General features: G+C 45.0%; 4 protein-coding genes across 6 annotated transcripts in view; 2 read left to right on the top strand and 2 right to left on the bottom strand.

Annotated features, from left to right (window-relative positions):
* LOC126568426 (potassium voltage-gated channel protein Shaker) overlaps window positions 1-27394 on the top strand; it is a 416918-nt gene that overhangs the window by 58417 nt on the left and 331107 nt on the right. The gene's annotated exons all lie outside the window — the stretch shown is intronic.
* Window positions 1618-19807, bottom strand: LOC126562332 (serine/threonine-protein kinase S6KL). The gene is made up of 9 exons (XM_050218802.1): window positions 19625-19807; window positions 18175-18368; window positions 17849-18107; window positions 17655-17778; window positions 17469-17567; window positions 17182-17340; window positions 9875-9963; window positions 1768-2040; window positions 1618-1701 (listed from the first exon to the last, which is right to left on the bottom strand). The coding sequence occupies exons 1-9, from the start codon at window positions 19769-19771 to the stop codon at window positions 1630-1632; spliced, it is 1416 nt and encodes a 471-aa protein (XP_050074759.1). The 5' UTR covers window positions 19772-19807; the 3' UTR covers window positions 1618-1629.
* On the top strand, window positions 7169-8023 carry LOC126559591 (uncharacterized). The gene has a single exon (XM_050215765.1). The coding sequence runs from the start codon at window positions 7169-7171 to the stop codon at window positions 8021-8023; it is 855 nt and encodes a 284-aa protein (XP_050071722.1).
* On the bottom strand, window positions 15987-16689 carry LOC126560459 (autophagy-related protein 101). Its single transcript, XM_050216421.1, has one exon. The coding sequence runs from the start codon at window positions 16687-16689 to the stop codon at window positions 16027-16029; it is 663 nt and encodes a 220-aa protein (XP_050072378.1). The 3' UTR covers window positions 15987-16026.

Consider the following 27394-nt stretch of genomic DNA (forward strand, 5'->3'; position numbering starts at 1 on the left):
GAGGACTGTAACCATCCAACTTACGCGAATAGTTAGCAAGTCTAGCAAACCATTCGATTGCCAACGTGACCTAGTAGGTCGTTGTGCCAAGAAGAGAAGTCTCGAACTATTTCGGATGTCTTCATCCAACACTTCACGTTAGCTGTCGTCAGCAAACGTCAATATTTGGAAACAAACGGCAAACGGCAGCGGCGCGGAAAAACTGCACCAAATCCAAAAATAAAAATCCGCACGCTGTGGCCGAGTGGCGCGTTTATTGAGTAGTGCTTCACCAATTGGCTGCTCAGGGAGCCTTAATGGTTTGGTGACCTTGGAGATCCTCTTCAAATGATCCGGAAACCTCCTATACCGGATAAAAGCAGCAGTAAAACCTCTAAATCGCACAACCTTCGCACGGGCATACCCCGGAAATACTGTGCTTCGAACAACAACAATAAAAGCTCCCCACCGAAAAACTATTGAACACCTATTTGCGTTTTGCATTGTTTTTCAACCTCTTTACCAAAAAAAAAAGCCCCATTGCAGCACGTGCGCGTTTCGGAAAATGATCAATGTTTTCTTTCGTGTCTTCACCGAATTTCTGACCTAACTGTTGAATTGGCGGACGCGAAACAATTTTTGCATTATGATTGCCAGTCTTGGGAAGTCTGGTAGGAGCCGCCAACAGTTTTCTCACGAACCGTTCGAGACTTGACCGTGAGATTATTAAATCAGTAAACTTTGCCGACTTCCATCAATGAAGGGCAGGTTGATCGGGCTGCTCCGGTTAGCGCCTTGACTTATCAAACATTTTCCCCTCCCCCCTCCCCCCCTGGCACGTAAATCTATTTTCTTCCGCCCTACGCGCAACACGCCACGCCATGTTTTGAGCTGCGATAAAGCCTCCATGCTGTGCTTCCCGGGGGCAAATGTGTGATGGGGAATCATAAGATATCTAACGCTACCGCCATACCCGCTCATTAAATCGAGCGATGGAATCGTGGCATAATAGCTTTCGGCGAACGTGCCCACCGCACACACATATATACGCGCGTGCGACCTCATCTTCGAGCGCGCGCTGAGTGGCTGTGGCTGTGCAGCCGTGCGTCCTTCTCCCAAAACCCAGCTAGATGGTTGGTGGCACGCGATCGCACGCGCTTGGTCATCTCATCTCATCTCCATTGAACGTCTCCTCGCACTCTCTTCGGCAATCGACATTATTACGATCGCTAATCACATCACGATCATCAACCGCCATCACCTTCAACATCATGGTTCACACCAATAAACACGGTGCGCGGGACAATTATAAACCGTGCGGCGGGGTTGTGATTGTAGCGCTAATGGTTGCGGCACAGAAATTGATTTCAATAAGTGGGCACAAACTTCCCCACAAAAACCAAAAAAACATGAATCCACCGAATGTGTCATTCGCCTCTGGTGACCTACATTATCTATAGCAAGTTCTTCTAGGATATAGGCCACAGTCAGAAACAAGAATACGAATATTACCACATATACTCAAATACTGCAATGTTCTATTGGACGTTTAAAATTTCTTAGAGCCTCCCAATGCTCGAATGTGTGACTTGAGATTCGAAATTCGGGCCGGGCATCACCACGAGCAATCCACGAGCTTCACGATTTTCACTAGAACTCCGGAAACGATACGTCTTCCACTTCCGTCAGGCACTGATCATCAAACAGATCGCGCGGTGAAATCTAGAAATAAAAACAAACATCTTTATTCCTACTCTCCAGCACATTCCAACGGCTATCGCTCCATACCTTCATACTGCGTACATCTTCCCACCGGTAGTGTTGATAGAGGGCGATACGTTGCAGCTGCAGCAGCGACCGTAACCTATCCTTTGGGTCTGGTTGAAGCAATCGCTGCAGCAAATCGCGTCCTTCTGGCACTAACCGATCGACCGATTCTGGCAACAGTCGCTCCCCTTTGGTCGGATTGTTGATGGTGGTACTCGTGTAGGCGGAGGAAGGTTGAGCCGTTGGCGGTGATGTCGCTACCGCTAGGTACTCGGTCGGATCCATATTTGGGTACTATATGTGGAGGAAGAAAGGAAGAAACAAAGAAGGAAAAAAGGCACCGAAACAGTTACGGAAGAAGGTGAAAGAATAGGCAGGGTGTTACGGACTAGAAGGCTGATTTGCTGGTGTCGCATGCCAATTTACGACAATTTACGCAATTCCACAATCATCAACACATGGGACGGGGGGTTTATGTTGAACTTCTGAGCACCTCCCGGTGACGGAAGCTACCACTTGCAGGCTACCAGACGGAGGACCTGGTAAAAGCTGACTCTATCTTGTGTCTCGCCATTATCAATCAAAGGATCCGTCAGGTGTCTCAAAAAGAAGCCTCAACACAAACACGAAACTAGAGGTAGAGGCAACAAAGCACATCGATCCGATTGTTTCGCTTCAACAACTTCGAGAGAAATTGAGAGATCTTGACAAGCACCGCAACCAGTCAAGGACATGATGAGCCATTTTCTTGCTCCCTCATCTTCACCTTGCCCCGGTGTCGGGTGTCCATCAGTACTAATCTATTACCATTGGTGGGTAATTACCCAGTTTTCCTCACGTATTTCCGGAAGCTGTGGGCATCGACGCGCTGCGTGTATGCGTCATGCCGTCATGCGAAGGTCGTCCCGCGCTTCCAAACAACAGCTGCTCGCGCACGCTACCGCGAGACGTGTTTTCCGCGCGGATCCAGCTGCACTGCAAGTGGCGGCTCGTCAGCAAACCGACAACGCAACATCTTCTGCCATAGCGCTAGTGCCGCGCACTACGTTGTGGTCAAAGTTTTGAGGACTTTTTTGAGGGCTTGTGAGAGCATTCTTGCGCCACCAACAGCGCAGACCCGGTGGTCATTGACCAAGGTCCAAGCGATTGGTCATTCGGGTGGTGCTTTGTAGTAGCGGTAGCATCCTCGCAAGTACGCAACCCTCTTCCCCTCCCTGCTAGCGGTGTGTGCAGCGTTCCCCGGCAAGTCATCTCACGTACGGGGGGGGGTTTTTTTTGCCCGCCGCCGCCGACACTAACGACGCTAAATAATTCAATAACGACCGGAAATTTTTATTACTATTAAACTCAATCCCCTCCAAAGACCCGAACGTGTGAAGCAGCTGCATATCCCGAATCCCGACCATCCAGACCCTTTAGGAAGATATCGGTCGAGCCGTTGCTGCCGACAAATGCATCACACCCGGTTTCCCGCTCTTGGAATGCAGCGTAGGGAAGCAAGAGAAGGGGAGGGGGGGGGGAGTACAATTCAACTTCCAACCGCCAACGATTTTCGTACGGGTACGAGCGGTACGTTACCACAGCACTGCAGTCCCGGAGCCCGGAGGATAACACTGCTGCTGATCAACCTCTGGCCCGCTACTTCCGATGTTAATCGCCATCGATTAACAGTTTGTTAACGGGATAGGGAGACATGGTACCCTAATCTAGCCATGGGGGCTGCCGGGTGGCCGAGGCGTTCGACCCATCAATCGTCATTAGCCGAGCGGCAGCTGCTGCTGGTAGCCGGGGTCCGGTGACGTTCAATTGTGGCCGGCATCGTTTCATCGCCAAAGTGCGGGAAGGGATGGTGCGGTCGGGATGCTCGATGTGACCCGAAAGGTCACACACTGCGGCGGGCTGCAGTGTGCGGTCGCGTTAGAGCCGCCTCTTCTCGCTTGAGTAATCCTGTGTGTGGAGGTCTCTTCCAAAGTCCTAGGATTGCCGCGCGAACCATAATTATTTTCCCATTATCCCCCCAGAGGCTCTTGGACGTTGTCGTACATGCACACAGACCCGACTACTCCTCCGGAGGCCCATAATCATTTGCCACTGGTGATCTGGGGCGTACCGCAGTGCTAGGGCATAGGCGTGCCCAGGCATGATTTCTCAATAAAGCGCCTTTATTTGTCTTCTCGTAGTAGCTGAAGTTTTTTGCTCTTTCACCTTCACATAGAGCACGAACCCCGAGGTACGAGATGGAATCTTACCAGCATATTTTTGCCGGAATTTATATCTCACCACCGCAAAAAAAAAAAAAACACACAACCACACACTCGGTGGATGAACGGAGTAGGTGATGTTTTGGTCTATCCGATCGATATTTTTATATATGGATGGAGTAGATATAAAGCCACACACAGCCCCCGAATGTTACTACCCTTTTGGTGTGGCCTCGAACGCCCCGAATGCATGGCGCGAGGTAGCAGCACGCGGGAGCCACTAGCGCGGCATTCATACATACACAACCACACAACAGTGGCAGAACCCATTCATTCAAATGCGCAATCGGAACGCACAGCCACGGTTCGGTACATTGCCACAGAGCGCATCGTGACGCTACGTCCCTTTCCGTCGATCCGGCCTTGATCGACAACCGTGCGCTAAGAAGACGGCGCCTAAACACGGTGGCGGCGGCGGTGCAGCGACGTTGGTGAATAGTGCTGCCGGTGAGTAGAAAACAAATCAGCACACACGAAACACGAACGCGAGATGATTTGAAGACAAAACCAGAGGGAGCGAATCGCACACCAACAACTACCAACAAAATAAAATAAAATAAACGAAACATGGAAAGAAACCGGAGCTTCTCTCCAGGGTGTACCGGGCTTCTCCTACTGCTGCCACCTTTTTGGATGCTGTTGTCTTGTATGTACGGTATGCTGTAGCGTATGTTAGTGGTATCGATCGACCGATCGATAAACAAAAATAAAAAAAAAGTAAAGTCCGTTCCGTGATCACGAGCTGCAGAGCATGAGGTTGGTTGTTTTTGCCCGAAACGAAAACCGCGCGTGCCCTGGGCGCAGGCCCAGGAAGGTATGCCCGTTCAAAAACGTTCTCGCGTCCAGCAGCAGCACCTTAGACATTTCTGAGGTCTCTTTTTTCCCTTCGTTTCGCATCACCTGCGCAACAAGGAGTGGTCACACGCTGGCTCATGGTCATTAATGGTGACTACGAACCCGAGGGGGCGGTACCATCCTTTGAAGAGGGTCGGAGTTTTGTGATCTTACAAAAAAAAAAAAACCGCACGTTGTTTGCCCCCGGTTTTATGCCTGGAGGCGGTGGCGTGTGAACTGTACCACTCCGGAAGCAAACTGCGCAGATTCGTAGGCTCCGGATGGCTAGTTCGGTGCTTTTGTTGTCAACTACTCAGACAGAGCAGCATCTACAATCGTCGAGCTTCGAACAGATGTCTAAGTTCCTAGTGCGAACTTAGAACAGCGAACTGCAGAGTATATTCCCAACGAAGAATAGGCATTCAATTATAAACGAACTAACATTGCGCCTCGATCTCTTGTACCCATTTCAATAATCCCTTAAGGTAGTTATCGATTTTTTACAGGCTTGCTTGCTTTACTATTTTAGTACAATTGAGAATTCTACACATCTCCAACACATCTTACCCTAACTGCACTGCTTAAAGCAACCTCAAAGTACGGCACTCTCTGTACCCCGTACTGAAATATTCAGTTAGGGGTTTTTTTTTTTTTTGCTGTTGTTAAGCATTACTACGATTACAAAAAAAACCTAACCATCCATGCCCATCTTCAATATCGTCCGTTACGAATATTGGAGCTGGCGAAGAAATGGTAAACCGAAGGATAAATAATTCTCGAAGGACACACGGACGAATTCCACAACCGTCAGGCAAATATCTGGTTGTGTGTGTGTGTGTGTGTGGTTGAAGGACGAATATCGTTGTATTGTAGTATCGATCCGAGGTTGGTGAGGTTTGCGATAAGAATGATTTGTGACGAGATACCCGATAAAACTTCAAAATTGAAACTCGGCAGAATCTGAAGTGACCCTAGTCCAACAGTTGAAGCTTCATAAGATGCACAAGGAAAGATTCGCTAAACTATAGACTCTTGGCGATCGTTAAAATGCGTTCAACTGGATGAAGTTTTGTGTAAAGTTTATAACAATCAACCCCGCAACATCCTCTCCGGGATAGCGAGTCTGGAGATCTGACGAGATAATTTGGTCACACACACACACACACAACGCACCCTCTTCCTGGTTCCCGTGATGTGACCGTGCACCGATAGGTAAAGGAACCCACATCAATGCCTACTTTCCGTGACGTAGAAGAACAAAAATTTCCTCCCGCAGCAAAAGCCCAAGAAACCAACCGAATCCAACAACAAAACAAGCCCACACACACAAACAAAACACAGCCACACAGAGCCAACCCAGCTGGAGGGCAGATCTTCACAGACGCATCGCAGCCGGCGGCCCGGGGCCCGGTGGGGGACTTAGTTTTCTCGTAGTGCACTGCTCGCTCGCTTGCCTCGTTCGTTCGCGCCGCGGTGCAAAGTAGGCACCGGCAGGCGTGAAGGTATAAAACCGGACCCGCGAGCCAGCTCCTGCTCATTGCTTATTCGGAAGCTGAATCGTAACGGTGCGGTGCGCGGTCGTGCACAGAGAGAGAACGTGACGAAGTTCGAAGCATTAAACGCTGCAGAAAAAGAAAAACCGGGCGCCTGGAATACGACGAGTACGGGTACTTCGCACGCTATCGAGACAACAAGTTTTTTTTTTCACGCCCAACTTTGAAAAACCTGCATCCCGAAAGCATGTAAGTATGGTACCGTAGGATTTTTGTTGGGCCTTTTTGTTGTTGCTGTTGCATGTATGCCTCCACTGGCATACACGTAATGGTGGTTTGGGAGTTGGAAGCTGGGTACGTTTGTTCTGCACGTAGAGGGCTGAACGTTTCGGCGTATACATGAAGTGCACCTCACGTGAATCCGAAACTGTGTATCGTCCAGCAACAAGAGTCCACATGAAGTCTGACAACCAATTCTATCAACCTACCCCAACGCAGTTGGCTTCGTGTTTTTTGCTTGTGTAACTGTGAGTGCGTTTTAACAACAGTTGTGAAGCCCTTAGTGAATATCCAACTCAGCAGTGATCCAAATTCAGTGTCTTTAATTGGTTCTTAATGTTAGACCAGATGCCTGGAACCATTCCAAAGTGATTAGGACTGTAAAGAGACACCAGACTCTTATGCAGTAATGCAAATTTCATAGCCTTCTTCGTTTCGAAGGATTTCTTAGACCCTTGTGCAATGTGCAATACCTCCTGGGAACTCTATTTGCCGGCTAGCATAACCCATAATTAATTTGCAAATCATCAATCTCTTTAAAGCTTCCCCATCACGATGAAAATGTTAGCCATCTTGCTGTTGACGCTGAGCGTCACCTTCTGTTGGGCCAAACCTGCCCCGCAAGAGATGCCAGACATGCCGGCAGAGATGAACGCCGCCGATAAAATGGAAAGTGTTTCCGCGGCTCAAAACGAACCAGAGGTAACAACGCTGAGCGCGACGACTACCACCGTGCAATCCTCGTCCGCTCCGCCTGCGTCTGTCGAGACTAGCTCAACTGCTGCAGCGATGGACGATGTGGTGCAAACCACTGTGCCAGCAGTGCCAAGCTCTGAACCATCCACCACCAGTCAGACGGTCCCAGAATCTTCCACTGCCGGGCAAGCAGTGGCGGAGTCTTCCACCGCTAGCCAGTCGGCTACCGAGTCTGTCAGCGTGCAAGCTGCTACGAGTGAGGAACCTGCCAGTAACACCGCCACAACAGTTGCTCAGGAAGCTTCCACCAGCGCACCGGTAGAGTCTGCCGATGCTAACACCGAACCAGCTACTGACCAGACGACAACGGCACCGGCTGCCGACACCACTCAGACTCCTTCGGGTGACGCAAGCGATGCCACGGTACAGACGTCGGCTAGTGAAGCTACCGTAACGGCCGCAAGTACTACGGCACAGGCTGCCGAAGTGAGCGAATCGACCACCGCCACAGCAACATCAACTGCTGCGAGTGTTTCATCTACAGAACCAGCAGCAACCACATCCGTCGCTCCGGTAGTGGCTGATGTTACTACTACTACTACCACTACTACAACCAGCAGCCCCACCACCACCACCACTACTACTACTACCGCTGCTTCGACGGAGGTTGATGCGTCCAACGACTCTTCTTCAGGGTCTACGGAGAGCTCATAAAGTTGGATAATGTTTCACTAGGTAGGAAACGCCGGCACATCCATTAGAAGCACTTTAGAGAGATGGCACAAAAACACACACACACACACACACACACCCACAAAATCAAACTAAATTACGCTCAAAACAACCATCGTATTTTTTTAACAACTTCAAGCTAAACCGGAAATCAGTGTCCACACGAAAGAAGCGATACATTTGAACAGATAAAGAACATGGCACGGTCGCGAGCGAGATGTGCAAAATCGTGCACAAGCACGTGCTGGTGAAACTGTAGATTGTAACATAACGACTAGCATTTACTACAATTACCGTACCTACTAGTGTAACGAATAGCGTGAAAGAGTCTTTGGCCGGTAGCGCACCGGAAGGAGTGGATCCGAAAAAAAAAACAAAACAACAAAAAACAAAACTTTCCCTAATAAAATCTGTTGACTCGTTTGACAAACCACGAAAAATGGGCAAGTAGAGTGTCTTCTTCTTCTTGGTCCGTGTGTGTGTGGTTCTGGAATCTGGTTGTAGAATCCATACTCTTGGATTTCAGCCAGAAGTAATCCACCTAAGACCTGATCACGGATGTTCAGGGGCCGGGCCATATGCAATAACTTAGACCATATGCAGAGGAGGATTTAGTCCTTCTGAGGTCCTAAGCGGAAGTGAGGAAAGGGGGGAAGGGGGGGGGGGGGGGGGACACGCGACCGCTCAATCCGCTTCGTCCGGAAGGTTCGCCGCCGACCACACACGGTGTCAAAAAATTGTCCGTACAGAGAGTATCTTTGCAAATGTTTGTTGGGTAAATAATTTTTTGTTAGTAGGGTTACATCAAATGTGTCATAAGTCACACTAGGAGGCTTTGCTAAATGCTTCCAAGGAAAAAACAAAACGCAGCGATACTATTTTCTACCACAAAAAAAATCAATTTCTGTATTTCAAATGCTATTCTTCAGAGAAATGGCCGTTTCGCACACAAAAATCCTGGATGAAATCCGAAAACTGATCGTAAATCTCAGGAATGAAGGCAAAAGCTTGCCGGAAATTGCCGGCGTAATTAATCGTCCGCGATCATCGGGTTCACTTTGTGATTGAGACCTTCTAGAAAACAAAATCCCTGCAGACCACTCCCGGAAGAGGCCGCAAACCGAAGCACGCCGAACGTCATAAACGCATTAGTCTACGGGAAATTAAACAAAGTCTTACGGTTAGTGCCCGCAAACTTGCAGACGCGAATAGCGCAGCCTGACGTGATACGCAAATATCCCTTCAGAAGGATATCGAAGGATGCATTGCACGGAAGAAGCCGTTTATATCTACACAAAAACATGAAAAAGCGGTTGGAGTATGCCCAAAACTAAGTAGTCAAAAAAGGAGAAGTTTTTGGCCGAACGTCATATTGACGGACGAAAGCAAATTTAATAGTTTGTCCAGAAACTTGACGTTCATTGAAGCTACAATGGAACGATTCAAGTATTTGGACATTCTGGAGAATAATTTGATAGCAAATGCTGTGAAGTTGGGGCCATGAGGACCCATGCAGCTTTCAGCTTGTCCAAGATAATGATCCGAAGCATACTTCCAAGCTCGTCAAGGATTGGTTATTCCACAACGTCAAACCTATGCTTCCGCATCCTCCCCAATCTACAGACCTCAATTCTATTGAGAACCTGTGGGATCATCTTGAGCGAAAAATTCGAGAACACTCGATCCAGAATAAAACCCAGCTGAAAGTGGTGCTCACGATTATTTTGTACCCTTGTCTTTGCTGTACGGACAATTCTTCGACCCAGTGTATGTCCAATAGCGGTTTGACTTAACTAACAAGTGTCTCGAAAGCAACACGCATCGCTTACTTACCCGCCCGGTGTACATCCGGCACGCCAACACCCCAAGTGCCCACCAATCGACGGCATGTCCGTACGGGAGTCCATGCAGAATTTCTGGCGCTGCTCACGCGGTTTGCGACGACGTGTTAAAAAAGAGAGAGAGATTGGAAACGGGAAGGGAAACATAAAGAAAAAAGTATTAGATATGGTGACAGTTACAGGTACTTACCTGGAAGCAAAGAAGTCGTCTGTCGTCAGCAGTTGCAACAAGCCGGCAATAGTAAAAAATCGAACAGTTTCAACACAACTTCCATGTTCCAGACAAGGTACCCAAGTACAAGTGGGGTTAATTGCAACTGTATCAACTACAACAGCTGCTGGGTGGGGTGGTTTGACGCTAGTGTAGAAGGGCTACATTTTCTCAACCTAGGTTATCAGGAGGGTCAAGAATATCCAAACAAAATTCTCCAAATTTTTGGTTTTGTGTAATGTTTTGTTTTCAAGAACCATTTCTTTATACTTTCTTCTTGCATTCCATTGTGTTTTTTTTCTTCTTCTTCTTCTTCTTCTTCTTCTTCTATTTGTACAACTCTTTTTGTTATGAGTGTCTTTCTTCCACTTCACCGAATGCGGCATTGGCTTCTCTTTTCTTCTTTCTTTTGTGTTTCATCGCAATTTCTTCAACTTCAGTTTGTTTGCTGTCAATTGTGTTTTTCTTACCGATATTTTGCGATGTTCTATTACTAACTTAATCGCCTACACGACAACCTTGTTCTCTTTTTCCGTAACACGTAAAACAATCATTTGCTGGACATTTATCACCGCACCCTTGCACGCGACTCACGCTTCAGAATGTTGGTGACACACCTGGTTGGCCTGGTATGGTCACTGTTGGCTTCATTGTTTCGCAATTTTACATTGTTGTGGTTCTTTAGTATTTAAATTGACCGTTTGCAAAACAGCTTATCGGTACCTTCGGCCTCTAATTTACGCACTGCACACTGACAATCGGTGATGTGAGGTGAACGATCGCGTGATAGATTGCTTAGTGGTAAGGGTGATTGTTTGGCATCACGCTCCGCAACTGTGTGTGTGTGTGTGTCGTGAATCTCGTCTCCTGCCCTGGATGCTTGGATCCCTTGCAGTGAAGATCACGAGCACATCACGAATTATGCGGAGATAGCAGTTAGGTTGGTCTGTCGTCGCACTATTACTAATACATCGTTCATCGCTCGTACCGTATATGTGCGTAATACTAAAAAAGAAGAAGGTATCTGCATGACCCGCGTCCATTAGAGCGCGCGTGCGTTAAGTTGTCTACATCCTTTCATGGGCCAATCAAACATCCAAATTAACACTGTGCTTAAGTACTACTCTACAGGGGTAAAATAACTATTCACGCAGAATATTACGATCTGTCTCGCGTACGGCGCGTTATCTTAAACAGGTTAAAGTAGAACATCTTCAAATTTCGAAAGCCTTAAAGATAGCCTTTAAGTAGTTGCCCCAAGTCCCATTTTGGTGCCCATAAACGTCGGTCAGAATCGCTTCCTTATGTCCGTATCCTTACAGACGCTCCTGGGCTCTCACAACTCGCATCATCCGTGACTCACGTTGTTCGTGTGACAATTTTTAAAATCGTGTGTCCTCTTCTTTCGCTGTCTTTTTTTTTTTGTCCTTTATGAAATTCTATACATACACACACACACGCTCACTCTCGATTTTGTAGACGAAGTTTTAAAAAGCACTATACACGCACAGATACTTCGGTGTTCCCTAGCCATTGCTATATGTACACACTTAATCACAGGCATACCTGAAGCGAAAACATCGCCTATAGTCTAAAAAGCGGACCTATCGTAAAGGATAAAAGTGCGTGCGTGTGTGTTTAAATTGCACAAATAAACAAAAACCCAGATGAAAGTACAGGAACAAAATACAGAATGCAGATATTTATGATTTGCCCCTATTTGCGAACGATGATGATCCACTGCTTGTCATGTCTGTAGCACAATTGGCTTGCAGAAGACTCTTATCGAACTTTACTTAGCATGCAGCGTATGCACACTAACGTGTTTGTTGTATGTTACTCTACAAACGATGTACGTATATGTACAGGTAAATTGAATGCCTATCGTATGTTGCCTTGCATCTCTAGGGGCGTCCCTATTACCTTACCATCTTAAACGACAGAACACGCACAGCAACCTCCTGCCTGGTACAAGAAATTAATGTCACTTTTTTTTTTACATACTTTTCTGTGTTCCATCCTTAATCTGTATATTTTTCCGGGTGGTTTTATTATATTTAAACAATATTAAGTTGTTTTGTCTGATGTTTTGCTTATTTTTATTACTTCTTTCCGCCTCTTTTCTTACTTTAGTCATTCAGTTTTGTTAGTTTGTCTTATGTTTTTGGTTTTATGTTGTTGTCTCTGTTTTGTATTGTAATGTTTGATATAGTGTATTGCATATCTTGTTCGCTTTTACCAACCATAAGTGTACTAATAATAATTAACTAGCAACTAGTAATTAAAATTGGCAAATAGAAAACTAGTAAGTGTAATTTGAAAAAAAAAAAAAAAATCTAATACGATCTATGTCACGCAAAAAAAATTACTAAAATAGTGACTCGTAAAATACGTCATACGATCATGCTACACTTAAGAGTGTAGAAGAAAGCAACACAATCCTTCGTAAATGAAAAAAAAAAACAGCCTATCTGTTGTGGTATGCGTAGAGCGTGTTGTAGAGCAGGTCTAGAGAACCTAATTGCCTCCTGTTGTAGCGATCCCGTGCGGGTTTGAGGGATTTAATTAATGGATATAAAAAAATTATTTATATATCTACCTAAAACAAAATATGTTTGAATAACAATAACAACAAAAATTAAAGCAAAGAATATTTTATAACTCTATTAAGTTTCTTCAATTGGCATGAGCAACGATATTTACGTATAGAAGCATTTATAGGTATCCATCTTATTGGTTCATTTTGTTGCACGTTTTAAAACTATTGAGATGTCTTTAGGATATAATGTTCAACTTTATCCACACACACACACATGCTCACTCACATACATTCACTTACTCTTACAGCTACACACACACACCCACACACCTACACATTTTTAGTTTAAATTTTTCCGTTTGAGTAACCCGTATAATTTTATATTTACTTCTTATTTGTTTTGCTTTTTTGTTTGTTTTGGCAGCAAACATAACCTATTTCATCGCCATTTCAACACGAAACAAATCACAGAAAGAAGCACAAAGTTGCTACTCCGACAAGTAAAGAGACAAGGGATACTAGTGACAGCAGGCAAAGGTTCGTCAAATACGTTCAAACCGGCGCATCATGCTTACTAATGTCCGGCCATTTTGTGACCTGTAGCAATGCTACCGGGGGTGTTTATGTTCGCAAATGGTTTTGCACAAAAGCAGGAATTGATGAGGGAGGTTTTGTTGTTGTTGTTGTTTCTGAACAGCATGTCTGGAGATCATTTGTTGCTCTCGGTGCTACTTCAACGCTCGTTAGTAGATCACAAGCCAGTATTATGAGTGAGGCAGATACGGAGGCGCACTACAATTTCTGAATCTGCATGCTCCTCCATTATTGCCCCCTAATTCACGCGACGATCTTAGTTGAATGAGTGTGTTTGCATTCTTATGAACTATTTTGATTTGTGATGCACGTTTGGGTACAGTAAGAGACGTCAATTGTCAACCTTGACGCTCTTTTCTTGGTTTTTGTGTTTTTTCTACATAACTATTTTTCAAATTTATGAATCGTTTTGTGAAGTTTTCTCTGTTGGTGTCTTTAAACGTACAACGTTTTTTTTTTCGTACGTAGGCTGCTATTTATATTTCTGGCCTAATAAAGAAATAATGCAATTATTTATCATTCAAAAATGTTTTCAAAGTGTTCTCCAGCATGATTCATACACTTTTACATGCGCTCAAACCAATTGTCGAAGCTCTTTTTCCACTCTGATTGAGGTACCTCCAAAACATGGTTTTTGGACGCGTCAGCAGCATCTTCTGGGAACAAAAATCGTTGACAATTTTTTGCAATTTTTTCTTGATGTTCACGAATGTATAGAGGTCATTGAGTGCCAAGTCAGGGCTACAGGGCGGATGGTCCTTATGCTGGTGGAAGAAATGCCCCCAAAGATGCCTCTATCACGCAGTATGTCACGCGACGATCTTGTGCAATTAGATCTTTAACGGCATCAATGTTCTCAGGCACAACGAGAAGGTTTTGGGCGACCTTCTCGAAAGTCGTCATTGAGCGAGCGTCGGCCACGATTAAATTCAGTATATCAGTTTTTAACTGTGCTATAGGATGGTGCTTCATCACCAGACAAAGATTTGAGTTCCAAGCAGTGATTATGCTCCAAAATGTTAAACTTTCGAATTAAAATATCAGTTTGCACCTGGCAACAATTTTTGTGGCCCAGATCAGAAACTAATGTTAGCAGCCCACGTATTTACTTGACACAAGAACATTAATATACACGTGTTTCCAGGAAGATACCGACAAGCCTGTGTATCGGAAGGTGAGGACGAGTGAGCTCGTGTGCTACCGGGAGGCTTCACCTCAATAAACTGAGGACTCTGAGCGCGCTCTGCTATTTCAAAAAGGTAAGACTCTTCTCAAATTCATAGCTCTTTGCACTCTTCAAGCTGTACGCCGTCACGAAGTAGCTCTTCAAGCTCTTCGTCCTCAGCGCGGACATCCCCGGGAGGAGGTCTCACTTTTCACTTGTTAGGGAGCAGTTGCCCTCTCCTCTTTAAAAGGAGCTACTTTACACACTGTGACTGTCCATTTACGTGCTATCTATAATCAAGTCTAATAAGCCGTTCGTTCTGGCATCTTGTGAACTCATTCGACAACGTTATCGAATCATTAATTTTCTATCGCTAGCAGCTGTATAACAAAAACCAACCTAAGAATGCTCCAATGTAATTTGTAATTTGTTATTGTTTCCATCACTGCAGGAACATTACAAGTTCTTCTGGGTTTAACGATCTTCTAGGTCACGCCGGCCATCGAACTTGGCTTACTAGACTTGCCGATACGACGTACTTGGATAGTCAGTCCTCACTACGGGGGATGGGATTTAAAATCCTGATCCTGCGATGTAAAGATCGGTACCTACACCACCGCCCCAGGAATTACAACAGCAAAGAACTTTTGAGACTGGCCTTATCTATCTCTCTAGCGGAACTTAGATATCTACCAGCGTTCTTTGGTCTCCCCTCCACACGCTCCCAACGAACAAGCGGAGTACGCCGCCCTAATCCCCTACAGCCAAGCCGATACGTTTACATAGCTACATACAGAGGTTTAGTACCCGAGTCGTCCGTCATTTTCTTCGTACACGTTATTTTTGAGCAAAATCAAACCAATCTTAAAACAGCAAAATTGTTACACATTTAAGCACAAGCTAACCTCCAACAGACACACTGTGTTGCAGTATTTTAAATTAGATTTACCAAAAAAAAGCTAATTTTCTTTAATTTCTTCTAATCTGTTCGATGTAGTAGTTGTCTACCCTGTTTTCTTTTTATCATGTCTATCCTTGTAACGTGCTCTTGTTTGAGTTTGAGTGTATGTATATATGTACGTATATGTGTCGCCCCCGGTAGTATGCTCTGTACACATTCATCCATTTGCTCTTCTTTTATCAACTTGTTGCGCGTTCCAAATATGTTTTTTTCGTCTTTTTTGATTGGAATTTTGTCTTCCTTTTTTTGGTTTATATTGTACATGTATAACTCAAAGAACATTCATCGATCCATTTAGTATAGCAACCCCCAAACACCCGGATAGAGTTAAGGCAAATTTTAAAACGGTAAACAGAAAAAATTCAAATAGACAAATAAAAGAACATTTAAAACTAAATTGGCGTATTGCACAGAAGGCTTAGAAAAATAAATAAGGCTAATTTGACGTCTTGATTTACACATACTATACACACGTAAAAACAGTTAGTTAGGTAGCAAGCACTAAACACTAATGCAAATAAAAATAGAGAAGAATCTCAAATCTTGCAAATCGTCTCAAGCGAAGAGACAAACAAATTGAACGAGAAGCAAGCAAACGAAGCAGAGCAAAGAATCCAGTGTTCCAGCTGGTTGCATACTACCGCCAGTCGTGCCCGGTATCGGTCGCGTGTTAGTCACAACGAAACGTTCAACGTTTCCTTGATCAGCTTTTTCATCGTGTTGCTCACGGACGTACCGCTCGGACCGGCCGTACTGAACTTAAACTGAAACAGGTACGGCTGCACGTCCGGGTACGTCGTGTCAAACACCATATCGAGCTCGGTCTGGTTCGGTATCTTCGGCACATAATCGTGCCGGTTCATAATTTCGGTGATGCAGAAAATTTTGTCCGTCAGCATGTCGCTGACCCGCTCCCGGCACACCAACCAATCGTCCTCGTTCGCGAGCGTCATCAGCTCGAGCCGTATCGTCCACACCTCCCACGGTATGCAGTCCGTCTGGAACGGCCAGCGCGTTTTTTTCCGCTGGAAAAACTCCAAACTGATCTGACCGGTGCCGCCACTGTCGTTGCTGCGCAGCTGCCGGCTAAAGTTGCTGATTTCACGCCGAAGCGTTTCCTCCAGCCGGGGCGAGGTGCAGCATACGTACGTAAAGTCGAAAAAGTCACAGTCCACATCCCGGTAGCCGATCGTGCCGACCGAATACATCGCCTCCTCGGTGTACATAAACTTGCCGAGACTGCGATGGAACAGAATCGTGTGAAAGATGCTCAGGACCGCCTCATCCACCTGGCGGCCCTCCATGCGCAGATCGAACGTTTGCGAACGGGCGTTCATGGTGTTGCCCTTTCTACACTTTCACTCGCACGCGACAACGGACAAAAATGCTGTACACCACCACAACACCACACAGCACCGTCCCGATCGCATCCGTTTCTCTAGTGCTCAACTGCGATGCGTCGGAATCGTGCCAGAAGTCGGAACGGAATCGTACCTACTGTCACTAGTCGTACAGAAATGTAACATCCTCTTAAAACTGGGCGCGAAACCTAGCTGCAGCTACCGTATCGGCACTGTATACTTTGGGTTGTTCGTTTAGAAGTGAAAAAATAATAGTTTCATCTCATAGTGTTGCACATACACACAGCCACACTCACAGACACACTCACAACTCGTTCATCACAAACACTGGGAGGTGAAAATGGAAAAGCCCGGAAGTAACATTTTTTTAAACCGTTGTTTTTTGAATGTTTGTTTCGTTGTTTGGGAACAGAATTAACACTAGGCTTACGAGTATTGCTATTGGTTGTAGTACGTATGCTTCGTTACCCATATACTGTATCGTGCCGCAGAGCGTGGTCGTCCGGCTGCCGATGCTTAGCCACTTGCTAAGCCCAAAGTCGATCAGTTTGATGTGGAAGCGATCATCGAGCAGTATGTTTTCCGGCTTTAAATCGCGATAGATGATGCCGGCGTTGTGTAGAAAATCTGCAACATTCACCACAGAACAGAAAGCGAGGGTGGGATTAGATTTTCGTATCGTAGAATCGTAGAATCGTAGTAAAATGTGTAGAAAAGGTGGCACAATGATTGTACGTAACAATTTCTATCCATACCAATGGCTAAGGCTAGCTCCGCCACATATAGCTGCACCAACCGTACGGTGAAAGTCTTTAGTCGGTGAAATAATTCTCCGTTGCTGTAAAATTTGGACACTGCGAAAAAGATAAGAGAAGAAAGCATGTATTAGCAAAGGTGGTCCGAAGCAGGGGCGGATTATAGGACCCTCCCCCTTTACTTACACAGAAATATGCTCGTACGATTTTGCCAATAATCGATACACGGCACTATAAACGGATGATGCCCACAGATTGTCTGTATCTTCACCTCGTCCCTTACCTGCCCAACTGCATTAGACCGAACGATCTACAACAAAACGACAAAGCTGGGCAATCAAGAACATCATCAAAGCTTTCGTTAGCAAACACACACTTACGGTGGACTTTTGCAACACCTTCAAAGCGTACCAATGCTGCTGATTGGCACGCTTCCCATCACCATACTGCTGTGTACCGTCCTCCAGTACGCGATACACCCGCCCGAACGCACCATCGGCTAGATGCGTACGGCAAACGTATCGCTCCGACCGATGCTCGTCGATCGGAAAGGTGTACAAAAAGAGTCGTTCGGTTTGCGGTACTGGCCAGCAACTTTTCAGCAGCGCTGTCTCACTATCCCGTGTCGTTTGAAGCCACCTGAAAACGAAGAAAAAATGGTTAAATTCGCAAAAGTTCCTCTCGCGACAGACTTTGGGTTACATACCGTCGTCGTGAAATCCTTGCCAGTGGTCGTGTCCGCCGCGTTGCGTCCTGTTGGCGGGAAAAGTTGGTGCGCAATACATTCGCCACCCGCGAGACAGCACCATGCAGCCGGATGATGGTGCGGCGATGTGCTAACGTTTCATGGTACCACCGTCCAACCAGACCCAAATTCGCACCGTCAGCTGATTGTGGGTGCTGATAAGTAGTGGGGCAGTTGATCACACGCGTCGGTCGTGTTGACACGGTGCGGAAGACAGTGTACGTAGCATGCAAGGAGCGCAAAATACAAAATCATTTTTTAACATCATATTAGCAAAGTGAGCAATCAAGGCAAGGTGCCTTTGATTTGTGCTTGTGTTCTGTGAAAGTGAACGGAAAACAATTCGGTACAAATGAGTTTTTTTCGTAGCTTACATGCTGTTAGTTTTGTTACAAAAAAAATATTCTAAGGTTTTAGATACTATAACGTTGTCCAATTTAGGATTGTTGTTGACATTTGCCCTAGTAAAACAAACTACCTCCAACCCAAGCACTAGTAGAGAGCATCGATGACAGAGATTCAGCTATAAAAATTTGTTAAGTTGAGTTAAATTTCGTCCTAGAATAGACAGCAAGATTCCGAGCTCTAAGAACCATCTCAGAATTTAGATGAGCTAATCGATAGCACGAGATTCAACAGAGAGGGACATCTTAAAAGCATAATTTTGAAGCACAATAGCAAAAAAAGAAATCATATATTAACGACAAAACCAGGCATAAAGAAACTGAAATGATTCGTGTGAAAAATCCATGATCCATGACAATAAAAGCGTTAAAACGCACATTTTTATAGTAGAAAGTACAGAGGTACCGTTCGATTGTGATATTTTGCGATGTCGAAGCAAACGCGCAAACATCACCATGGCCAAGATTAACGAGCAAATGCGCAATTTCCTTTGTTTTTAGCTACCTGCTGCTCATCACTACTACAATTATTGGCACGTGTTATTGCTACGTGCTTATTGCAACGGTTTTTATGCTATAAAACTGCTGCTACCTCGGCTAAGTGATGCTTTTTGAATTACGTTTCAAATAGAGGAGTAAAAGAACTTTGTTTCTTGCCACTTAAGTGCTAATGATAAAGTACATTAGACACAATCTTCTTCTCTGGCTCTACTAGAGCTTCAAGATATTGGCGTGCATCGACTAGTGATGGGCGGGCAGGTCGATCCGAATCTGCCGGATCGGAGCTAGCCATAAGCGATCCAGAGCGGTCGGGGTTGTGTTCCAAATTGATAGCCAAATAATTGATTAATGATAGAAAATTAAATTAATAATTAATTCCCCAACAGCAGACTTCTCGAGAGCTTCTTTTACTGCACGATCCGGGTGGAATCTCTGGTTCTGTCATGTGCCGAGCCAAAAAAAAAAGAAGATCCTTCCTTACATAATCCAAAGGGGCACACACGTACCTGTAACGACACGACCCGATCCTTCTTCCTTCGCTCGCGTTCTCCCAATACCGGATTATGGCCGCTATCCGCTTCCTCTTCGCGTAGTACGTTATTGCTGTCGCAGCTTATCGCAGGCTCGGTAGCCCGGATGTCCCCGTTGCCCATACAGGCCGCGACAGCGGGACGCAAGAACAAGCACGCTTAGCGCGGCGATCCGGCGCCCGATTCGTTCCGTACTGGCTGGATGAAGTTGGATACCTGGAAGGATAATAGCAGTAGTACCTTATTGAGTGTAAGTGGTTGCTGTGAAGGTGACAGAAATGGGCATTCAAGAGGTTATAGGGTCAAATAGAAACAACAAGTAGAATCTTATCTTCTTCTTGGATTAACGACCTTATAAAAAACGCCGGCCATCGAACGGGTTTACTAGACAATACCACGCAGTTAGTCCTCACTACTGGGGGGAACCCCGTTCCTGCCATTGTTTCGCATGTTGACTTCAATTAGTATTTGTAAATTGATTGCTTGGTTGATCGCATCGGATGCACCTGCAACTGAGTGAGTGGCACACGGCTGCTGCTCTAGGCAGATGGGACGGTAAAAAGGTTATCTCCTCCGATGCATGAAGGTGCGACAAGATACACATACATATGTACAAGCTTGCATGATGGGAATTGTTGTTGATTGCAAGCGGATTGGAGCGGATTTACGTTACACCATCACCCACACCACCTCCTCCGAGGGGAAGGGATTCTTGTTCGTGCAGAAATAAAACATAAACACACTCATACGCGAACACTAGCAAATCGTAAACACACTTAGGGCGAGCCTAACACAGCCAAACGCACCATCCTTTATGATGTCGCTTGAACCAAAACACTGGCACGTCGTTCGTCGCGGTGTGACAAGCGACCACGGGTAGATGCGTGACAGCGGTCGTTCCCTGCGCAAAGAACAACAAACAAAGTTAATAATGGTACTCAGGTGCGAGGGAAGGAAGGTGACAAGCTCAACACCAACCAAATCCGGATCCGGTTTCGTGTTGGAAACCCCTTTTCTTGTACGTAGCGGTACAGCAGAGCACGGAATATATACCGCGATGGCTATTTCGTTTTTCTCTTGTTTTTTTTTTTTTTTTTGGAGGACGATTGCGCAGTGGTCGTCTTTGTTTTCGTTCACCCACGTTCACGGTCAGCGTGAAGCTCCTTTTACCTGTCAGAGAGAGGATGATCAGCGCCCTGTGTGAGTGGAGGGAGGGGAAGGAGATAGGGCAGATGATTCCTGTTCCGTTGTACGGGATGTATGGTGGACCAAAGAGTGACTACAAAACCCCAGCACCAGGACACCAGGAAGGATGTGTGAGATGATGTATTTAACGCACCGTCATCCGCCACAACACCCGAAGGCCAGCTGGAAAAAATGGCTGACGAGATATCGTCAATGACAGGTAGACAAGGCCCTTGGCGCTATCGCACACCACCGTTCTGTCATAGGCACGTTACAGTTGAAAGAAAAGTGTTACCCTATCGTCACAAAACTCCCGAAACTAGTTTCGAAAACTTATCAACTATTGCTTCTTAATCCAAGCATCACACATACCTTCACAACAGAGCGTTCAACTGCACTTCGCTCTTGTTAGCTTCTATCATCTTTTGGTAGAAAATAACCTAATACTTTACATAATTTCGTGACCTACGTAAGACAGCCAATTATCCAAAAGAAATCTACCGAACTATACTTTAAATTAGTTACTCCAATACACTGTCAGTTTTCGACAGCAATAAGAGATATTTTTCACAGCGATGCAACGTAATTGCGAGTTAAAAGGTTACAATTTTATTTAACAACTTTGAGGAACACATTTTTACTGTTTTGATTTCTGTAAAACAACAACAAACGCATCACCCCAGGCTACCAAAATACCATAAAGTAATGAACGTGCATCATTCATCGGCATCCGATGAAGCATGCACATTAGCCACTCTATCGTTCCAACTGTATTCACTCTCACGGGTGAGTTGAATTTCTCACTATCGGTGCTGTTCACCTAACGGGCGCAAAACACGACACGAAAAGACGACATTTATTGTATCAAATTCAGCTGCCGGTACAGTTGCAACTGCAGCAAATTAACGTACTATTGCGAATTTGTCAAAGGAAGTGGCATTATTGCGGACAGAATTAATGATGGTTTCCTGTTCCGGAATTTCATCCTCTCACGTCTAAAAATAAGTTGGATGAATGTATTTCGAATTCTAAAAAATAATCCACAGTACAAAACACAGTTGACTTCTTGGTTACGTACATCAATTACGGCGTGCGATCTGTCGAATCGTCTTCACAATAGAAGCCGCCACCCGTCTCCGGAACCGGGAACAAGCCCTGGCGACAGTTTCGCGGGGTAGGGCCGCGAAAACGGACCTAATTTTCGCCATCAGCTCCGCCTTGGTGTTGCTGGAGGTTCTGTTGCTGTTCCGTTCCACCGCGCTCCACACGAAATAATCCATTGGATTAAGATCCGGGGTGCTGGGCGGCCACACATTCGGCGCGGTGAAGTCGTTAAAATTGGCCGCCAACCACTTTATCGTTTTGCAGGCTGTATGGCACGGAGCGGAATCCTGCTGGAACTCGTACGGTCTGCCGTTGACCACTATCGTGATCCAAGGCGTTACGACGGTGTCCAGCATGGAAATGTACCCGTGCGCGTTCAGCCTCAGCCCCTGCTCGAAAAAGTGGGGCGGCATCACGTCCCCTTCCGATGACACGCAGGAAAACACCATCACCGTCTGGGGGAACTTGGTTTGCGGCACCCGTGGCACGTCCGCCGGGCAGTAAGCCAGCCACCGGTTGTTCTGGGTGTTAACCGTGTCGGCGGTTGTCGCGTCCGGCGCGGATCATCATGATGCATGTGATCCGCTTCCACAATGTACTCTTTTTTGGCATTTTTTTTATCACGGGATGTTTTCGCTGCTTGTTCCGTACACTTTTAGCTGTCGAATGACGTATTGCTTGTTTTTCTATGCCAATTAGATCACGAGTTATAAACAAAAATGTAACTGTCAAAGTTATCCCTGTATATACGTATAGAACGACATTGTTACATTTAGTAAGAAACTACGCATCCCTAAACTCCTAACCTAAAATGGAATTTCCTAAACTGATTTCATCATCGATCCCCTTTCTTCTAAAATTCGTTTCAAATGACAACGTAACAGCTGATCGTGACAGAGCCCGAGTTAGAAGCAGCGTGTTAGTCAACGGAGTCAAATGTGTTTGGTGCTGTGGATTGTTTTTAAGAATTCGAAATACATTCATCCAACTTATTTTTGGACGTGAGAGGATGAAATTCCAAAACAGGAAACGGAATTATTCACAGGAACGTTTGAACCCATCATTAATTCTGTCCGCACTAACACCACTTCCTTTGACAACTTCGCAATAGTACGTTAATTTGCTGCGGCTCTGTCGGCAGCTGAATTTGATACTATAATTGCCGTCTTTTCGTGCCGTGTTTTGCGCCCGTTAGGTTGACAGCAACGATAGTGGGAAATACAACTCATCCGTGAGAGTGAGAATGCAGTTGGAACGATAGAGTGGCTAATGTGCATGCTTCATCGGTTGCCGACTTGAGGCGAATGTAGTCTCCAAGACTAAAAGTCTTTATAAATAAAGAAGAAGAAAAAATCGGATGCCGAAGAAAGATGCACATTAACCTCACTTTCGGGTATTTTGGTGAGCTGGGCATTAACCTCCCTTTCGGGTATTTTGTCTACATGGGCTTGGCTCACCTTGCGTGACAGCTTTCAATGTCGATGTGCAAGCAAGCAGTTGTCAAAATGCCGTCTCATCGACAAAGTCGACATAGCAACATTCGCTGGCTGACGTTCACATCTGCATTTGCTAATTTAAATTTTGATTTTTTACCTTTCTTACACGAAAAGTCGTTTTGAAGATAAGTCAATGCGTTCATTTGTTAAAATATTTAAGTTTTTAAATTGTTTTCGTGAGGGGTGATGCGTTTTCTTACGCTTTATGTTCCTAAAGATTCAAGCCTAAACGTCAAAGTTTGACAGGTTGCTGCTTTGCGAAGCCCTGTTTTTCAAAATGCTCATTTCGATTACAGTCAAGGACAGTTTATGATGCACGTTGCTAGATTACGAGAATCAGGAATGAAAAGCTACTAAATATTTTATTTTTTATTTCAAGAAAGACAGCCTGGCAGTCTTACTAAAATACAATTAAATAAAGCATCATGACGGGTTGTTTTTTCAGGTGTCCTAATGAATCACCAAAAGTATCAGTTTGAGCTTGGTGGTGTGATCTCTAGCAAACCGCTATGGAAAGATGCACTTCTAACCCCAAGGCAAACATCTGTTTCGAATATGGTACTGAAAGCGCACAGATTTTGTGAGCCAATCGATATGCATCCATACCATCGGATATTTCCTCCGACGGCGGAACACCACAAGGAACCTATATAAGGTGGTTAGAATAGTTTTTTGTACAGCCCGCATTTACAGGCCAACCAATGTGCATCAGAATGACCTTTGTTTCCTTTTCGGATGTTACAATATTGATACTGCTGTTTGCGGACCTAACGATACTGAGGTCTGATGCCTTTTTACAAACCAATCGTCCTAGATCGAGAGCTATGGATGGGAGAGCCTCAGACAGCCTTCAGCAACATATTGTACGTGGTGAGAATTGAAGGATATATCCATGCGGTTGGAAACATTACCTAGACGGGATTATACTTTATATGCGATAATTGTCCCTTGTTTGACTTATCTGACCGAACAAATGATGATCAGAAATTGCCTTAACAGGTGTATCGGTTTCTTGAAATGTTTTTCCTAATTTAGTGATTTATACTATAGCATTGGGGTAGAATTGATATATTGTTCCTGGCCTTCTTCATCCCCGTCCAGTAAATGCTCTCAAACTAGAACTGTATAGTCAAGCATGGCAAAGACACGTTGCTTCCTAGTGCATTATCACATTCACTCACAACGCACCAAACTAAAGAGTAAAAGCGAACAAACGGAAACTTATCCAACTGTTCAATTTATAGCATGTGAAGGTTAGGCTGTGGAGAAACCATCAGGAACCAGGAGTTCCAAGCAGAAGGCCCGAGCACCCATTACAATCAATAATTCAATCATCGTACAACCGACGTTTGTTCAACCCCCGTGTTGGCCTGGGGTTTGGTGGTGAGATGGGTTGGCCCAGGTTGCATTGTAGCGTAAACGGGAAGGAAAGGTAATAACGGTCAGTCAACTACGAACTGCGGGTTGAAGAATGAAATCACCACCGAAAAAACCGAGTACCCATCCATTCGTATCGTTCGTTACTGAAGGATGGTTTGCTGCTATAGTTTGCGCATGAATGCACCGGCAACCTTAGGCAAACCCTTTTCGCTCGTCAACCTGCCCCCACCCTCTTCCCCTCTGTAAGCAGGGATGAAGAAGAAAGCGAATCTCACAGTACCGTCGGCCGTCATGGAGGTATGGACCTTGGGAGAGGAGCGGTTAACGCGAGTGTAGCGAAAGAATAGGGTGAAGACGAGCACCAAGGTTTGCCACATGCGCTTCTTGAATGCACATTCACTTCTCGCCCCTTGTTTGCAACCCCCCCCCCCCCCCCCTTCCTCTCCAACATCATCCCACGATTGTCTTGTGCTCCCGGTGTGTTCACGAAACACCCTAAAATTTGACTTGCCGGCAAACATGCGGTAGGTTGTGATAAGATGACGATTTCAGTCACATTTAGGATTAGTACTTTATTAGCTATAATTTTATTCCACCTCCTACTACACATCCTATATGACTCAACCTATCAAAGCTGTTGTAAGCCCCTCTTTTGCATTGCTTTTAAACCGGCTGGGTCTGCTTGTTGATGACCTGGAAAAAAAAAACAAAGCACATCTGGTCGCCAGCCAGTGAGCTGCCAGGGTTTTGGTCATACATTTAGCTAATCGTACTTCAACTTACAGTTTAGAGCACATTCTTCAGCGCACTCCGACAGAAGCGAGCCCTCCGAGAAAGAAAATAAATGTGCAGTAGCGGGTGCATTGAACTTGTTAATGAATGTGAAACATGTGTGTGTCGCGTCGGTGTCCGAAAACCGATACAAGCGCGCACGTCCAAGAAGGGAAGCTGCCATAATCAAAACAATGAAGGAGACCAGATCTACCAGAGTATGGGCCTGCGCTGGGTAAAAACGATGCCTCACCGATGTCGCACCAGGGTCTTTTGCATTCAACCCCCCTCCCCACCACAATCCTTAGGGTGGTGGTGTACCCTAAAATGTTTTCTTTCGCTAAGATATCTCGTATTTGGTGCTGTCTTCTCCTTCCATCATTATCATCATGGTTAGCCGGTTTTTATGCGTTGCCGTGTTTGACCGTTTTTGGAAAACTGAAATACACATTAACCAAAACCAGACAGAAACAACAACAAAAAGGAAGGAATGGTACGCGAATGTCTTGCGATTGCTTGCGGTTTGAACATTTCCAGCATCAAACTTCCAATTTACACACGATCGGCCCTTCCCAGCCCGGCCCCACGTCCTCCCACCGGAGTTCCAAACGGTCGCCATGTTTGTTCAGCTTCCGAAAGTCGAAGTACGCACCTCTATCCAAAGGCTAGGGCGATATATTATTGCATGCACACAACGCAACGATCACGCACCGAACAAACCTAGACGCACCCACACTCACACAACAAACGCCCTAGTGATGGGTCATACGACTCTTTGTACGGATCGACCCTGGAGTCGAGTTCGTTCCTATGGGAATCGAGTTCGAGACCCGCGTGTGCAACAAGCTTCGGGTCGAACAGATGGAGCAGCAAAGCATATGCAGCTCGGGCTTCAACGACTATGGGTGCAACGGTATTTATAGACGAATAAGAGCATCAAAGCAACTGGTCAACTGGCTAAAGAGTAATAAAGGCCTACAATTTGTACGGAATTCCTATCATACAAGCTTATGTGAAAAATAACGGTAGATGCGTAGGTCATAAAATATTATTTAAATAAATCATTATTAAAATGAGGAAATTTGCAGTTACTTCCCGACTTACGTGGATAATGGAGACCGGAAAAATCCCCATAACTCGAATACTGCCTGACATATAGTTTATACTTCGTATCCAGGGGTCGAGTTCTTGTTTCAAATATTAAATTTATCCGTTGATATGGATACAATTAGTATTTTTCTAGCATTATTGCATTAAACGCAATGAAACGAGTGTTTTTGGTTGATTGATTTATTAACAACATATTTATTTAAGTCTTGCCATGCTTCAGAAACATTTACTATTCAATTTGTACTTTATAAGGAATTAATGATCAAAGTAATAAAAATATCAAATACAAAACTTTTTCCACCTTCATGCAGTTTGATTATGCTGAGTTTATCGGCGAATGTAATAGCACATTTCTTTCGTATTTCACTTTTATTACGGATATTTGCAAATTTTTTATAATTTGCAGCACTTTTTGTTAAATAAAGATTCAAGGGACAAAATGCGTCTTCTTCATGAATGCTTCTAACGACTTTTGACAAATCCCAGGTGGACAACTTAATTTGGTATAATGCTGACATGGTGTAAAACTTGAAAATCCGCGTATTGGAGCACCGCGTAACTCGGATATTGACTGTATTTGAAATTATTTTTTAGTGTTGCAAAAGCTATTTTGTGTATAAAATTAATTTATTTAAAAAAGTTTCACTAACTTTTTTTATAATTTGAACGATCCTGTTCATATTGTAATTTAAATCATTTT

The sequence above is a fragment of the Anopheles maculipalpis genome, chromosome X (assembly GCF_943734695.1).
Source record: "Anopheles maculipalpis chromosome X, idAnoMacuDA_375_x, whole genome shotgun sequence".
NCBI lineage: Eukaryota > Metazoa > Arthropoda > Insecta > Diptera > Culicidae > Anopheles > Anopheles maculipalpis.

Excerpts from the sequence above, each read along its gene's own strand:
- LOC126559591 (XM_050215765.1), top strand. The coding sequence starts at position 7,169 with ATGAAAATGTTAGCCATCTTGCTGTTGACGCTGAGCGTCACCTTCTGT.
- LOC126560459 (XM_050216421.1), bottom strand. The coding sequence starts at position 16,689 with ATGAACGCCCGTTCGCAAACGTTCGATCTGCGCATGGAGGGCCGCCAG.
- LOC126562332 (XM_050218802.1), bottom strand. The coding sequence starts at position 19,771 with ATGGGCAACGGGGACATCCGGGCTACCGAGCCTGCGATAAGCTGCGAC. Across the intron at positions 17,779-17,848 it reads AGGTGTTGCAAAAGTCCACC|ATCGTTCGGTCTAATGCAGT; the intron begins GTAAGTGTGTGT and ends GTTTTGTTGTAG. Across the intron at positions 9,964-17,181 it reads CGGCACGATACAGTATATGG|CGCCAGAAATTCTGCATGGA; the intron begins GTAACGAAGCAT and ends CCGCGTGAGCAG.